The 16,478-nt window shown below is 34.2% G+C and overlaps 1 protein-coding gene across 4 annotated transcripts in view; it reads left to right on the top strand.

The window, feature by feature from the left end:
• The first annotated feature begins 613 nt into the window (after positions 1-613).
• The window catches only part of LOC145048341 (actin-7-like), a 31,844-nt gene continuing 15,979 nt past the window's right edge, over positions 614-16,478 (top strand). The window contains exons 1-4 of one of the 4 annotated variants that reach the window (XM_078996802.1): positions 622-728; positions 806-831; positions 1,245-1,314; positions 3,071-3,452. In XM_078996802.1, coding sequence (XP_078852928.1) covers positions 1,255-1,314; positions 3,071-3,452 — 442 coding nt within the window. In that variant the 5' untranslated portion in view covers positions 622-728; positions 806-831; positions 1,245-1,254. The other 3 variants (XM_078996801.1, XM_078996803.1, XM_078996804.1) reach the window with 3 other exon arrangements.

Genomic DNA, 16,478 nt, shown 5'->3' with positions numbered 1-16,478 from the left:
GATCAATATAGCGGCATGTGGTCACGATGAAATGTCGTGTGATACAAGAAGATCGCCGGTAGAAGTCCTTTAGCAACGCCGTCATCTAATGTCGCCGCTAAAGGCTACCGTCATCGTTATAGAGAACGTCGCTAAAAAAGGCTTATTTCTTGTGGTGTTTATTATATAATATCATTTTTTTCAATAATTTACACATAAATAATGCGGCATGTATCTTAAAACATGATTTCACATATTTATTTAAACAAACCATTATAAAGTTACATAAAAGTCATATAACTCTTATTTAATAACTTTTTTGAAAATGACTGTTAATAATTATGATTTTTAAGTATCAAAATTTGTTTAATTTTATAACCATGGTTCCACGGGTTATAACCGAGTAACCTAGTATATAAGAAAATTATTAGATGAATAACCCATAATTAAATTTATTTATTTATTTTTTATTTTAAAATCAAATTGTTTGAATGTTAGGATTCAATTTAGAATATGTTAAATATGGAATTGTAAACTGCTCAGTTTAATTGATGTAGCTAAATGATTTTTTAATTAGAACTAGATAATTGAATTTTTTATTTTTCTTCTGCATTTCTTATTTAATTCCTGTAAATCAATCTTTTATCCTATGACGACCATCTCCACCAAACGAACCAAACCACATGGGATGATGGGAACGTAAGGTTTGACTTGCCTGCAAGTGGAGGCTTCGATATGAGATATTAAAGGTTTGATTCGATTATTTTATAATTCTAATGGTGTTACAGTTGTGAATTTCCGATCTGAGTCTCTTGATATTCATCAGGAACCCGTATCAAATCTTCTCTTCAGGTTTGTTATATTTTATATGATCTGGCCAGTTAGTTGTTATGATCGACTGATCTGATTCTCAATTATGTAAGATATGTAACGTATAGAATTTAGATCTGTTATGCATTGACTCTGACTAGATTGAATCCATTTAATTCGACTAGTGCGCGCTGTTTGAATGAATTACTCGGTTTCACAGCATTTGTTAAATTTATGAACATCCAATAATGAAGGTCGTCGAGATCTATATCGTAGTAATTGGAAACTTTGATGTGTTTTCTGGGTGTTAGTTTGAAGTTATTTTGACCAATTGAGAATGTAGGAAAACGTCTAGCGGACATTACTGGGATTCGTTTGCGTTTTTCTTTCTAAACAAATAAAAAAAAAAACTATTGGAAAATATTAGGATGTTTTTTTTAATGATTGAGTTGCAGGTTAATAGAAATGGAGGACGAAGAGGATATGAGCCCCGTTATTTTTGACATTGGAACTGGAATGATAAAGGTTAGCATATTAATTATTCTGTTGCTATTTCCTATTTATATGAAACTTTCTAAATTTAATAATTAGTTGTACGAAGTATTCATGTACTTTTCTATTTAAATAGGGATAATGATTTAGGAGTCTAATAACGTTTTCCTGTTTGTTCATTTTACATCTCTAACGTATTTTTTGTGCGTATTACACCATTAAGATTATTATAACCGTTTACAAATAGTCCTCTTAACAGGAAGAAGCCGGTAAAGGATTATTTATAAACGGTTATAATAACCTTAATTGTGTAATATACACAAAAAAAAAAAATGCGTTGAGGACCTAATATGGATAAACGGAAAACGTTATTACCCTCTTAAGTCATTATCCCATTAAACTATAAACCCTTATAATAAATTTTTACTTTTTAAATTAGAAACTTATAGGCCTTGGGGTTGGTAGTTTGGATGTTTTTAACATCGGTCTTCTTTATAAATGGAAGTGACAGTTTCTTAATGACAATGGAGCTCTTCGGGTTTAAATTGTCAAATTTTGTCATGGGGAAGGTGGTGGTTTTTCGGACGATTCGAGAATAGGAATTGGAGGGGGTGTTTGGCAAAAGATTGTAGGATCCGTTAATCACCTCCATGAGAATGGTTGGATTCCTTCTAATTACATGTATAGAGTGGTGGGGGATGAGACTCAAACGAGGTTCTAGAAGGATGTTTGGTGCTTGGATATTCCTCTTAAGGAGCGGTTTGGGAGCCTCTTTGCTTTGGCATTTAATCAAGATGCTCGAGTAGCACCAAACATCCTTCTAGAACCTCGTTTAAGTCTCATCCCTCACCACTTTATACATGTAATTAGAAGCAATACAACCATTCTCATGGAGGTGATTAATGGATCTTACAATCTTTTGCCAAACACCCCCTCCAATTCCTATTCTCAAATCGTCCGAAAAACCACCACCTTCCCCATGACAAAATTTGACAATTTTAACACGAAGAGCTCCACTCTCATTAAGAAACCGCCACTTCCATTTATAAAGAAGGCCGAGATTAAAAACATCCAAACTACCAACCCCAAGGCCTATAAGTTTCTTATTTAAAAAGTAAAAATTTGTTATAGAGGTTTATAGTTTCATGGGATAATGACTTAGGAGGGTAATAACGTTTCCCGTTTGTCCATATTAGGTCCCCAACGTATTTTTTGTGTATATTACACCATTAAGGTTATTATAACCGTTTATAAATAATCCTTTTACCGGCTTCTTCCTGTTAAAAGGACTATTTGTAAACGGTTATAATAACCTTAACAGTGTAATACGCACAAAAAATACGTTAGAGATGTAAAATGAACAAACAGGAAACGTTATTACTCTACTAAGTCATTATCCCATTTAAATAAGGGATAAATGATTGTTTCACGTCATATTTTTCTCATTACGCAACGAATTGGTTTTTTAGATGAAACACGAAACTCGGTTCCTATGTATCACCAAAATCTGCGATTTATAACCAACACCCCGTGTAAATTAAATGTGGTTGCATAATTTGTGTCAACTGCATAAATTGATAAAAGAATTCGAACATTGTCGCATTAATTGGTAAAATATCGAAAAGAATTTTTACTGAATAAGCATTTAATCGGTGACAAGTCATGAGGTATCACCGTATCAGGTTATCATGATGCATATTTTATCCAGAAAACCATTTTGTCGCATAAATTGGGTAAAAGGCTACTTAAACTGGATTTCTTTAATTTTGGTCTTTGAATAAATTTACAGGTAGGGTTTGCTGGTGATGATGTTCCTACGGAGTTCCCTAATGTTGTTGGTAGACCTCAATACAATGGTGTTAAGGTGGATGGGAACGATGTTCATGTAGGATATGAAGCCATGTCGAAAAATGGTATCTTGACTTTGAAATATCCTTGTGACCATGGTATTGTATGTGACTGGGACGATATGGAAAAGGTTTTGCATCACGCCTATAATGAGCTTCAATGTGCTTCAAAAGATCAACCAGTTCTTCTTACCGATAAACCATTAAATCCCAAGGCAAACAGAGAGAAGATGACTGAAGTCATGTTTGAGACCTTCAATGTTCCAGCCATGCACATTGCACTCAGGGGCGTTCTTGCTTTGTACGCTGCTGGTCGTACAACTGGTTAGTATAATTTACATTGTTTGCATTTCATTATCGGGAAAATAGTATTAAATTTCATCAACCAGTAAATATAAAATTAACCACACACGAATATATCTGGAGAACTTGAAAAAAAAAAAAAAAAAAAAAAGATATGGTATGAGAACAAGTTACAATCACACACTAATCTCTTAACCAGACCCAAAATTCCCAAAAATTTAATTCACATTTTTATACTCTAATAAAATTAAGATAATTCTATGCTATATATGTAGTTTTGGTATGAATAAATCGAGAAACGAATAGAATAGTTTATTCAATTATAATAATAATAAAATGTTAGTTTTTCTCCCCATGGAATAATGTGCTTCTTTCCATTTTATTGGTTTTTTGGTTCCTGAGCCAAGGTGTATTTTTCATTCTATCACGAAATTAAACGATAATTTCATATATATATATATATATATATATATATATATATATATATATATATATATATATATATATATATATATATATATATATATATATATATATATATATATATATATATATATATATATATATATATATATAGAGAGAGAGAGAGAGAGAGAGAGAGAGAAACCTAGGTTCAAATGTGGATTAACATCTATTGTGTGGTCGTGTGGACAATGTTATCTTGTGAGAATGAGAAAGAAAATAAGTTGTTCAATCTTACATAAATATTATCATTAACACGTATTGTCACTAATTAAATCGTCTATAAGGTTATTGTTGACTTTTTATTACTATTGTCATTCTGTCACAATGTTTATTAAGCCATATTCTGTCAGAATAAAATTGGTGAAAAATGATGTTTGACAACAAAAATGAATAAGAATGAATGAAAATGATGATATTTTTGTAAGGTTAATGTATTCGTATTACTAAACAACTTATTTTGTTAGTAGTTCTTATAGAATAACATTATCCATACGCCCGCATAATAATTGTCTATCAACATTAGAACGTAGCCCATATATATATATATATATATATATACTAACTTATAAAAGAAATCTTACTATTTTTATAAATACAATCAATATAATAATAATATTTTTTTTAAAACGTTCAAGTCTTTAAGCTTAAAGTACAACCAATTATTAATATAATAATATTATAATATATATCTTACAATTTGATAATGCTAGGGATACAAGTATTAAAAACACATTTAAATTAGTATTTCCTTATTTTTAGGGATTGAATTAGTATTTTCATCAATTTTGACCCAACTTGTACTCCTAAAATATATGTTCTCTGTTATTTGATGCATTCAAAATCTGAAACACTTCCTTTCGACAAATCGTTTGAAATTTAAAAACTCATTCAAATTGGAGTTTCCTAATTTTTTGCATAAAATATAATTGACTGGAGACTAATTCAAATTTTCATCTCCTTTTTCTACATGGAATCCACCACCATAATATTATTTGGTTTTCGCATGACACTTTTTATTTTTGTGAAACCGATCGATAATGGTACAAGTATTCTTAGAAATATAACATGTCTCCGAATGAAACTAATTACTTGAAAGAAACTATTCGTCGCCGCCGCTTTGCGTGGGCAAACGGCTAGTGTGTGTGTATATATATATATATATATATATATATATATATATATATATATATATATATATATATATATATATATATATATATATATATATATACATATTAGAGTGAGTAGGTAACTACAGATCATAAAATAATACATGTCTTTTTATTTAGGTTACAGAAATGATCCTTATGATTTGAAATAATTTGTTTGTTTGGCCTCTATATCTACTTGTTTCTTGGTATTAATGATAGAATTCTTGTCACTAATGTTATAACTTGCCAATCTACATGTTCTTGATTGTTATGAATACAGTAGGTCACTTGTTTAAGTAACTGTCTAATTCTTTGAATTAACTCCTACAATTTAATAGAATTCATGGTGTTCATGGTGACGTAACTTGCATTACTTCTTGAGATTAGAATTACTTTCATTAATCTTCAATATGGTAACCATTGCCTCCTAATTAAGGATCTTTCATCCAAGTATCCATTGTGATTCCTATCCAAATAAATGTAAGAAATGTCTCTGATCAATGATTGAAGAACAAAAAAATACATTGTTTGGGCTCATATATAAATAATATAACATTGATTCCCAAAACCACAAAAGACACATGCTATCACACCGACAGCAATCGGAAAGCATATATCAATAATTAATTATTATCTTTAGATCCAACCAAAATTTCTTAATAAATTGCTAGAATTTTTGGAAACAGGAAAACGCATTTAATCATGAGTTTAAAAACATCTGATTCTCTCCTTCACGTCTCTGCTGGTGTTTTTTTAGAAACAGCCAAATTTCATAAAAAGCACCCTCCACCAGCAAGAGGCTGAGCAGGGGCATAACAGGAATAACGCCAAAAGTTTAGAAAAGTACAAGAAGAACAATTACAAGGAAGAAAAAGGGGAAGCTTTCCAACTTTCCCAATCACAGTTTACCCCTTTACCCCTACCAATGATATTATATTTTCCACAACACATGTTGGAGGGTTGAATTTCCCTTTGAATAGCCTATCATTTCTAGCTTTCCACACCTCCCATAATAGCCCATAGCAAATGGCCATAAATCTTTCACGTTTTTTAGTACTTTGATCCCAGGATGTTGCTAGCTGCACTAAATACCCAACATTATGAATACCTGGACTACCATTTTTATTTAATCTGCACCAGTTAAAGATATTCTCCCTAACCGATATTGCAAACGGATAGTTGATTAGTAGATGATTCGCACAGGAACTACAAATTAATGTCTCAATACTTATCCCTTTGTCCGCCAGTGCAAGTGTTGATGGAATCCTCCTTTCATCCAGCATTAAATAAAAACCTTTTAGTATTAATTATTATTTAATGATTATAATCATTATATGAAGCATTGAATGTCATAAAAATAGATAAGCAATTATTTTCTATTTACCGAATGGTAGTAGCAAATCGACTGGAAGTTAGTTACAAAGCAGTTAATATGTCCTTGAAGCCTTTATTCTCTTAATATAAGATTATAAGGTGTCGGCTACTAGTCATAACACCATTTTGGTGTCACCTCACATGCCACATCCACATCACCAATAGTGTTATAACATCAAGTGGGGAAATAGTCACCATCTTGCATCTTGTTATAACACCAACTTTTTTCCATTTTATAATTTTTTTGATTTTTTTGATTTTTTTTTTAATTTAGACAAATATTTTTTAAATATAACATAATAAATAAAACATAATGTTTAAAAATTATAAATAATATACAATAAAAACAATTTTTAAAGATTAAAATTAACATAAAAATTAAACTACACATAACATCCAAACTCCAAAAAAAAAAAAAAAAAAAAAAAAAAAAAAAAAAAAAAAAAAAAAACATAATGCTATTCATTATCGTTATTGTTACCATAGAAGATATAATCCGTCAAGTCCTCTCGGAGTTGTATGTGTTTATTTGTGTCCTGCATGTCAACAACTCGATGCAAATACTCTGTTGTTCCTGGTTGAAACTGAACGTGTCTGGGCTCCGTTGGGATATAATGTGCTATATTTTGCTCATTATCTTCTAATAGCATGTTATGCATTATGATACATGCATACATGATATACCGTCGAGTTTCTAAATCCAATGGTCGTGTTACATGTTCAACTATATGTCACTTCGCCTTCAGCACTCCAAAAGCACGTTCCACATCTTTAAGTGCTCCTTCTTGTCTTCTCTTAAAAAAATTGTCTCGTTCTTCAACCGGGTGGCGGAATGCCTTCACGAATGTAGAATACTGAGGATATATTCCATCTGTAAAGTAATATCCATATTTGTATTCGTTTGCATTCACCGTGAAAAGAGCATCCGGGCCTTTCCATTCAAAAGATCGTCGAATATTGGCGACTGATCAAGAACGTTGACGTTGTTGTTGGAACCTGCAACCCCACAAAATGCATGTCAAATCCATAAATCTTGAGAAGCAACAACCTTTAAAATCAACGAAGGTGATCCGTGATGACCACTTGCGTATTGCCCTTTCCATGCTACCAAACAATTTTTCCATTTCCAGTGTGTGCAATCGATGTTTCCGATCATTTTGGGAAACCATGGCGTTCTTCATGCGTCGCATACAATTCTTGCAAATCATGCAACGAAGGTTTCCGGAAATACTCGTCTCCAAATGTTTCAACAACACCCCTTGACAATGTATACAAAGTCTCCCTTGCGGTTCTTTCGAACATTCTCATATAGTCTTCCATGGTGTCGGGTGAGTCCCCCATAGCTATCAAACGAATGGCCGCAACACATTTATGTAACATTGTAAACCCTAGTCTACCTCTAGCATCATATCTTAATTGAAAAAATTCATACCTAAAGATAAATTAACTACGGTTTAAAAATATATTGCATATGTTATAAAATTAAAGAAACATGTACTAGATTTTTATTTATTTTGTATAAAAGTACAGTAAAGAAGCGATATCGGCTTTCCAAGGCGTTGGCAATCCGTAGGAATTCCTACTCAAATGAAATCTTCTTTTGAAGTCCTTCGACCCGTACACACAATTATCCGCAACGTAATCACGATATAGATGTTCGTGTCCTTGCTCGCGATTTCTGTTTAACATCGCACGTCTTGTTAATAGCGGGGTTGGGTCTGGTTGTAGCAGGTCGGTAGTGTAATAATGATACATCATCCTGAAGAAAATATCGTCATCTGAATCATCGGACGAGTTGAAAGGGTCCATATTTTTTGAAACGACAGAAAATTTTCAAGCAAATTTTTTATTTAATTTCATAAAACACATGTCAGTTTATTTAAGCACCAAATATCTTTCAACAAGTTTACCAAAACATTACATCAAACCCAGGATCCACGATGTAGCTCGGTCTCAACTGTGTGCGTGTGTACAATCATGTCGGTGCCTTCCTGTGGTCCTCTGAAGTACCTTAAACACATATCACATAACACGGTAAGCACGCATGCTTAGTGAGTTCCCCATAATACCACGCACATAAAATTAGCCACCTGAGGCTATCGTTCCACGAGACCTTCCAGTCAATGTGTCTCATGGGAGCCTTTCGGTCCCACAACTCTGGTAGACCTTCCGGTCCTACCCATGATGACCTTCTGATCCTAAATCTGTAGACTTTCCGGTCCTACTCTGTTGACCTTCCGATCTAAACCCTTTTGACCTTCCAGTCCAAAACATGCAACTCAAGATATAACATATACATATCACATAAAAGCATATACCACAAACCCTCATAAACACATAAGACCTTCCGGTCACACGTAATTAGCAATCTAGGTAAGGTATAGTGAGAAGACTCACCTCGTAAGATGGCTAGTAAAATCTCATGCCTGAAATCCTCGATCTAGCCTCCGTCTATCACAAGGGTAACATTTCTAGTTAATACCCTCCTTACAATCTTATCCCTAGAGAATGGGTAGAAGACCATTCTACCCCTCCCTGACCTTACTTACTCATCTTGACATGACCCTAAGGTCAACAAAAGTCAACTCCAGTCAACAGTCCAAATTTTGACCGGACTCACCAAGTGCACTCGTGTGACCGCTATATTCTTTCACTGTTCTCACACAACTCGTCGAGTTAACCCTCTAACTCGACATGCTATCAATGGGTCACGAGCATTGGGTCAAACCCGCTCCGACATGTCGAGTCGTCCATAGACTCGGCGAGTTGGCTCAAACATGTTTCTCATTTGATTGAATGAGGTCAGATCTATAACTCTAACTCATAGATCTAACCTCCTACAATCCAAAAGTCACTTAAAGGTCCAATCTTGGTGTCCATGCATGGTGTATATTGCTTTATATACCATAAAAACTCCATTAATGCTTCCTAGCTTCAAAGCTCTCTGGTTGCACAACTATGGCTTCACACTTTCGGACTCTCTGGACCTTCCAAGGTCCAGATCTATAATATCAGCTCACAAGAGGGGTTTGATGCACTTAAAACCCCATCAAGAAGGTACTTCAAGCCCTAATCCTCAATAGATGAGATCTACACATTAGAGAAGAAAGCTTTCGAATTGAGACCTCCAACTGAATCTCCTTGCCCAAATAACACAGATCTTCAATCTTCTCTGGCCCCCTTCTAGCTTGAACCCTTCTTTCTTGAAAAAATCACACCAACTAGCTCAAGATAGCTTTCTCTCTCACTCTACACGCTCAAGGCTCTTTAGGGTTGCTCTCTGGAAGGTTTGGCCGCAATAGTAGGCCATAAGTGCCTTTAAATAGGTCCCAAACCCGAGGATTTTAGGGTTTCTCTGCCCAGCACCTACTCAGCAAGTCCTTCCTCTGACTCGTCGAGTCCACTCATTTAATCCACGGGAGCAACTCGACTCGACTCAACGAGTTAGACTTTCAACTCGTTGAGTCTCTTACCCAAATCTCAAAATTAAATACACAACAATGAACCTGAAAATACGAAATTAAATACACAAAAATGAACCTGAAAATACAGATGTTACAATTCTCCCCAACTTGAATTAGATTTCGCCCTCGAAATCACTTCTGCACAACTTGTAGATCGAACCCAACAACCCGAAACGCACCATTGAAAAGACATCATACCACTCATATATCTTTCCCCGTGGACATATGAAACCAACGGGAACTTCCAAATCTAGAAAAGGTCAACCTGCTATGCTGCTATGATACCCTTCTGACTCGGATACTCTAAGGCTCGTCTCACTGCCAGACTGCCCTCTCAAGATATCACCCTGATATTTTATCCTCGAATAACAGACTCCGATAACTCACTACCCCTCTGATTCTTTCATTGCGGATGATAACCAAGTCAACGCCCCAAAACTAGGCTTCCCATCACTTAAACCAGATATAAAAAACGCTCCGAATCACACCCCAAGGGACGAAAGGGTTCACATCCCATCAAAGACTCATTCACTAAACTACTATCAGAACCCATCCGAACAATGAACTCTCAACACCCTGTCATCAGGCACAAGAAAATATCCACGCTCGCTCAGAAGTGTCCTCTGACATCCAAAGATCATAAGCCCCAGCTCCCGCTCAGATATCCCTTTCAACACCGAGCACCAGGCTAATCCCGACCCCACAGTTGAACCTCAAAGGTTATCCATTACCTGCCTAAAACGTCTCGCTGACTCCCTTCTCACAACAACTATATCGATCCATTGTGACACACAAGTCACAAAGTTCTCTTTACCCCACACGAATACTACAATCCCAAATGAAGATCGATTCACCCCCGACCTCCATCATCTATTGCTTATTAGCTCCATGGATCTCGCGGTTTCCCATACCAACGAATTGACCCACTCAGGTCTAAAGCACCAGATGAAAACAATACCCCCTTCAAAATGAAATTTATCTCTGAATCTGGAATATCATTCCGCCTACTCAATACACCACTAGAATCGAACTCAACTCGAGAGTCTGGTCCGGCACAAAATTGGAACCACTCATCCCAACGAAACACTCAACTCACGACCCATGACTCGTAACTCTCGGGTACGCTACTACATCCAATTTCTTATGATCGCGATAATCACACCTTAACTCAGAATACGACAACTCCCGACCATTAGGGAGACCCGAGTCTACCCCTGTCCGAACACCAGGTTCCCAAAAACTCAATTAATAAGGCTATCCAAGCCTAAAAACTCTCCTAAGCCATGCTCTGACTAACGAATAACATGGCTCCCCGCAGCACCACGACACTCTCCCGTTGGCTGGTGAGTACTACAGCTCCCCGCAGTATCACAACACCCTCTCGCTAACTAGTGAGTACTACGGCTCCACGTAGTATCACAACACCCTCTTGCTGACTGGCTACGGGCTCACTCCATGGTTTCCCCTAATAATCCCAAGTGATTACTCCCACTCGGATCCATTCGGTCTCTCATCATCCCATCCTTTCATCCTTTAGACATCACCCCACTGAGTTCACTATCGAATACTCCATGGTTCAATCATAAATAGGTACACCCACCCACCCTGGTTATGCATCACCACTTATGACGACAACTGTCATGACCAAACACTTTCTCTCGCTGCAATTCCCATTCCTAGATACTCCTGCTCGATGACACTTAGCTGAAAGGATCATGTTGGAACCATTCCTATTGGAACCATAGTCACTTGATACTCCACTGGTCATCTCATAACTCAAGTCTCTAAATAATCTGAAATTCAAGGTATCATACTCGGATACCTCGATACATCATTGCAGAACCTCACGATGTCTTGTCTCAACCACTGATCACCTACTTACGACATCATACTCTGATACTGCAATGCATCCTTTAAGAGTTTTCACCACTGACCTTCCTCTAACACAACTCGTAACTTCGGAATATCCCAACTCTCAATGAAACACGGAGGAATTGTCAAAGACTCAGAACACGTTGGACCAGAAGTTCTCAACCACCAAAACTATCGTTACGAGACAAACACCTCGAATTCACCATTTCCCCTCTCAAAGCATTCCTAATCACCGCAAGGTCTTGACCAACGGCCACCTGCCGTGGAGACTCTTGTCCTTTCCTGAACATGTACTTTATTTTGCTCTGCACTTCTCCTCGACCACGAATAACCCTGGTGTCATGATCTGTCCCATGGTCTCTATATCCCGTTTTCTAACCGCACTTGAACAACTCTTTGATCCCCTCAATGAAATACCCGATTCTCCCCCACTTAGGGTTTGGACCATCTCTATTTGGCACACCAACAATCTACTCTCCCGAATGTTTCCAGGTAAATTACACTTACTCTTAGAATGTACCACATAACAGCCCAAGATGTTGCCGATAATAACCAAACAACTCCAAATATCAGACTCTTTGATGAAACCATTGGAAACTTCCAACATTACTGCCTCTAGCTACTCAAGATCTCATACCATCACACTACCGGCCTCTTAATTGCCCAAAGCAAACAATGAGGGCCAACACCCCAAATGTTTCTCTTAATTCCTCAAAACTACTGCCAACATATGCCATACTATACTCGACTAAGGCATATCCCCCGTCTCGTTCACCTCAGTCTGTACTGGTGACCCTCTCTCGGTATGTAAAATACCTTGCAGCAGACTTACTACACAATACTATGATGCAAAAGTCACAACTAAGTGCTACCCCTACGGGGTTTACTTCAAACTCTGAGACCAGAAGCTCATTATCTCTGATGCTTCTCACCAGAAAGGAAAAATGCAACTCTTGTCACAGAAGGTGACTCGTCAACTACCAGCGACTGCTTAACCCAAACTGCAATCCTCCAAAAAGCCTCATCTCTACTCATCCCTGAGTCTTGCGATTCCAGCTGGCATCTCACCAGAAATCACTTGAAAACAACTTGATTTCCCTCTCAAGGGATGCTCCAAGGAAACTCGTTCATCATGGCCCTTTGGCCCCATACTCTTTCACATATGATCTTAGTCTAGCCAATCTCAACAGAATAACCGGTAAAACCAGAAGCACTACCCACCATGAGTCATGGTACTCGAATCATGTGGTTACCTCTCGATTTGCTACTGATCATGGTACTCGAACCATATCCTCTTCCTTCAATCCGCTATGAGTCATGGTACTCGAACCATGTTCTCTCTTCTCAATCCCTATAAAATCATGATACTCGAATCATGACATCACCTCTCGATCTGCTACAAATCATGGTACTTGAACCATGACATCACCTCTCGATCTGCTACAAATCATGGTACTTGAACCATGACATCACCTCTCGATCTGCTACAAATCATGGTACTTGAACCATGACATCACCTCTTGATCTGCTACTTAAAAACCTACGAAATGATCCCTGTATCGAGTATGGGTCCTCTGCTTTCAGTAGTACAGGCCCATACTACTTGCCACATCTACCCATACTTTCTACACGGACCATCCCAGAGTTCATAAGTAATTGCTAAACCTTCTCGATCACCAATCCGTCACGCGTGTTCGCTCCCCAGCGAAAATGCTCTACTCTGTAAGCGTACTCATCTGACTAGGGTCACCTCTAGGCTCTTTCCAGGTTCTCTCACTTCTCTGCCATCAGCTGCTAAAGAACTCCTTATGACACTAGCCACCTACCTCATGAATATCGTCATATTCACTTGGTAGCTGACTCCCATCATTAAGATTTCTACAAAGCACGAAGCAAGCAACATTCGGGCATCGAGTAGTCTCTGTTATCACGCAAAACCACTCTAGGTGACAACTCCACTTGCTCTACTTTTACTCCAAAGATATCACCGAACTCAGCAACTCTACCCCTCGCGAGTATCTAACTACTCTCTCAATAGACTCCTACAATGGTCATCTAGGTATCTCTCCTAGATTACTCCTCTACTTAGAGCTCTCTCTCTCTCTCTCTCTCTCTCTCTCTCTCTCTGGATGAATCCTGCTAAACACTTTGACTCAACACATACTCAAAAGCTTATCACAGATAAAAGCAACTCTTAGGCTAAGGCATCACAAATCAGGCCACTCTTGTCCTAAAATATGAAATACCTAGCATGTCCTCTAGCATGCATAACATATCTCATAAAATCATAAATTATACGAAAGTTGTAACTTTAAAATGAAAATTATTCACGTACAATAACATATTTAAACTAATAAGTTAACTATAATATTTTAAAAAGCTGAAGTCATAATTTTATAAATAGAAGTAAAATATGATATTTAAATATTGTAGTTTAGTTAATTTATGATTAGAATTTAGTTTTTTATATTAATTTAACATTTTTAACCAATATGTAACAATTATTAAAAAGAAATTGAAAAGTCATGGAGGTTTCAAATGCATATGGTGCAAGTAAAAATGTCTCTTTTATAAATATACTTGGTGAATGCCCGCGCGTTGCGCAGAAACGCCTATATAGTTTAAGTATTTACAAATATATGTTTTTTTTTAAATATAACAATAACGTTGCTATTAAATTTGATATAATAATTCATATATTAAATTCATATAATATATAGATTATTTTGAATTATATTATAATATATATATATATATATATATATATATACGTATATATATATATATATATATATATATATATATATATATATATACAACTGCATAATCTCAATCGTTTGAATGACTTCTACCCACGAGTTACACATGAATAAAATTAAATATAATATACGGTTTAATATTATTTATAGTTGTTATTATTGTTAATTAATTTCTTTTAGTTTATTTGATTAATGGTTTAATTTCTATCATTATAATTATTTAAAACATCCAACATTATTTTTTGATTTTAAAGGTAAAAATATAATCACTTATATAGAGTTAATTTTAACTATTGTTATTGTAAGTTAGTTTAATCTATTTATTTGAAAACTTTTAACGATTATAAAAATATTTTTAGGAAATATTTTAGTTTAATTGAGATTACAATCTAGTTTTTGCATTTATCACTACAATTTATCACTTTTATATATTTAAAAAATATTCTTTGGTTTCTTAAGTGGAACTGAAATTTATATTTAACTTGACACTGTAATGTTATATTTAAATTAACAAATTATGTATTTTATCCAAACTATTCAAAAGTAATAGCTTTTCTAAACTGATAATGGTTTACAAACAACATTTTAAATCTAATAAATTAAGTATGAAATGTAAAAAGTTATAGACATAACATTAAAAATAGAAGTAAAGATATTATATTCAAATTGAAATTTAGTTTATTTATGATTACACATTAGGTTTGATATTTATTTAGCCTTATTAACCAACTTATAATCATTATTAGAAAACACTATAATTTATCACTTTTAGCTATTTACAAAATATTTTTTGGGTTGTTTAAGTTAAACTAAAACTTATATTTAAGTTGACCCTGTAATGTTATATTTAAATTATTAATTTAAGTATTTTATATAAATTGTTACAAAATTGTAACTTTAAAATGATAATGGTTACATCCAATAATATATTAAAACTAAGAAATTAAGTATAATATGTTAAAATTTAAAAAACATAACTTTGTAAGTAGAAGTAAAAATATTATTTTAATATTGAAATTTAGTTTATATATGATTACACTTTAGGTTTGATATTTATTTAATCTTATTAACCGACTTATAATTATTATGAGAAAAAATTGAAAAGTCATGTGAGTTTCAAATGAATGTGGTGAAAGGTAAAATGCATGAGAGTTTCAAATGAATATGGTGAAAGGAAAAAAAAAGCTTCCTTTATAAGTACACTAGGTGAATCCCCGCACGTTGAACGAGAATAAAATTATATAGTTAAAATAGTAACTTTTACCAAATTATTATTTAATATTTCTACTTTGAAACGAAATATTAGTAGTAAAGCAAACATATAGTTAACATATTAGTTTTATTAAACATTATAGTTTAATTTTTAAGTCATTGTGATATATACAAGTATTTGATAATTTTATAAACCGTTTAATATTGTGTAAATTATATATCAAATGAATGATAATATAATGGGTAACAAAACATATAAACAAAAATCTGAACTGCAACTTTTAGTAACATAAAAATAGAAAAACATCTATTATAACATTTGTATTAAAAATGATATATATACAACGAATAATAAAAAATATGAAAAATAAATACTATAACTTTTAATAACATAAAAACACTAAAACATCTTTAACATTTATATTAACTCTCATATTTAAATCACAAATCTCTTCAAATACATTAATGTTTTTAATAAGTAAAACTTTATAACTTTATAAAAGAAAGGAAAATAAAAAGTTATTAGTGATTACTAATTAATAATCGTAAGTTAAAAACTCTTGCGTTGTAACTAATAAATATACATAAATTAGAAAACTCTTGAGTTGTAGTGTGAGTTTCAAATGAAGGCGGTACTTGGAAATATATTATTATTATTATTATTATTATTATTATTATTATATTCTTGTAAATAATTGGTTTGATGCATCATTTTAATCCATTCAATTATTAAACATAAAGATATTTAAT

The sequence above is a fragment of the Lactuca saligna genome, chromosome 5 (genome assembly GCF_052625555.1).
Source record: "Lactuca saligna cultivar CGN05327 chromosome 5, ASM5262555v1, whole genome shotgun sequence".
Taxonomy (NCBI): Eukaryota; Viridiplantae; Streptophyta; class Magnoliopsida; order Asterales; family Asteraceae; genus Lactuca; species Lactuca saligna.
Note: the sequence above shows the minus strand (reverse complement) of the source record. Positions and strands in the feature narration are given on the sequence as shown.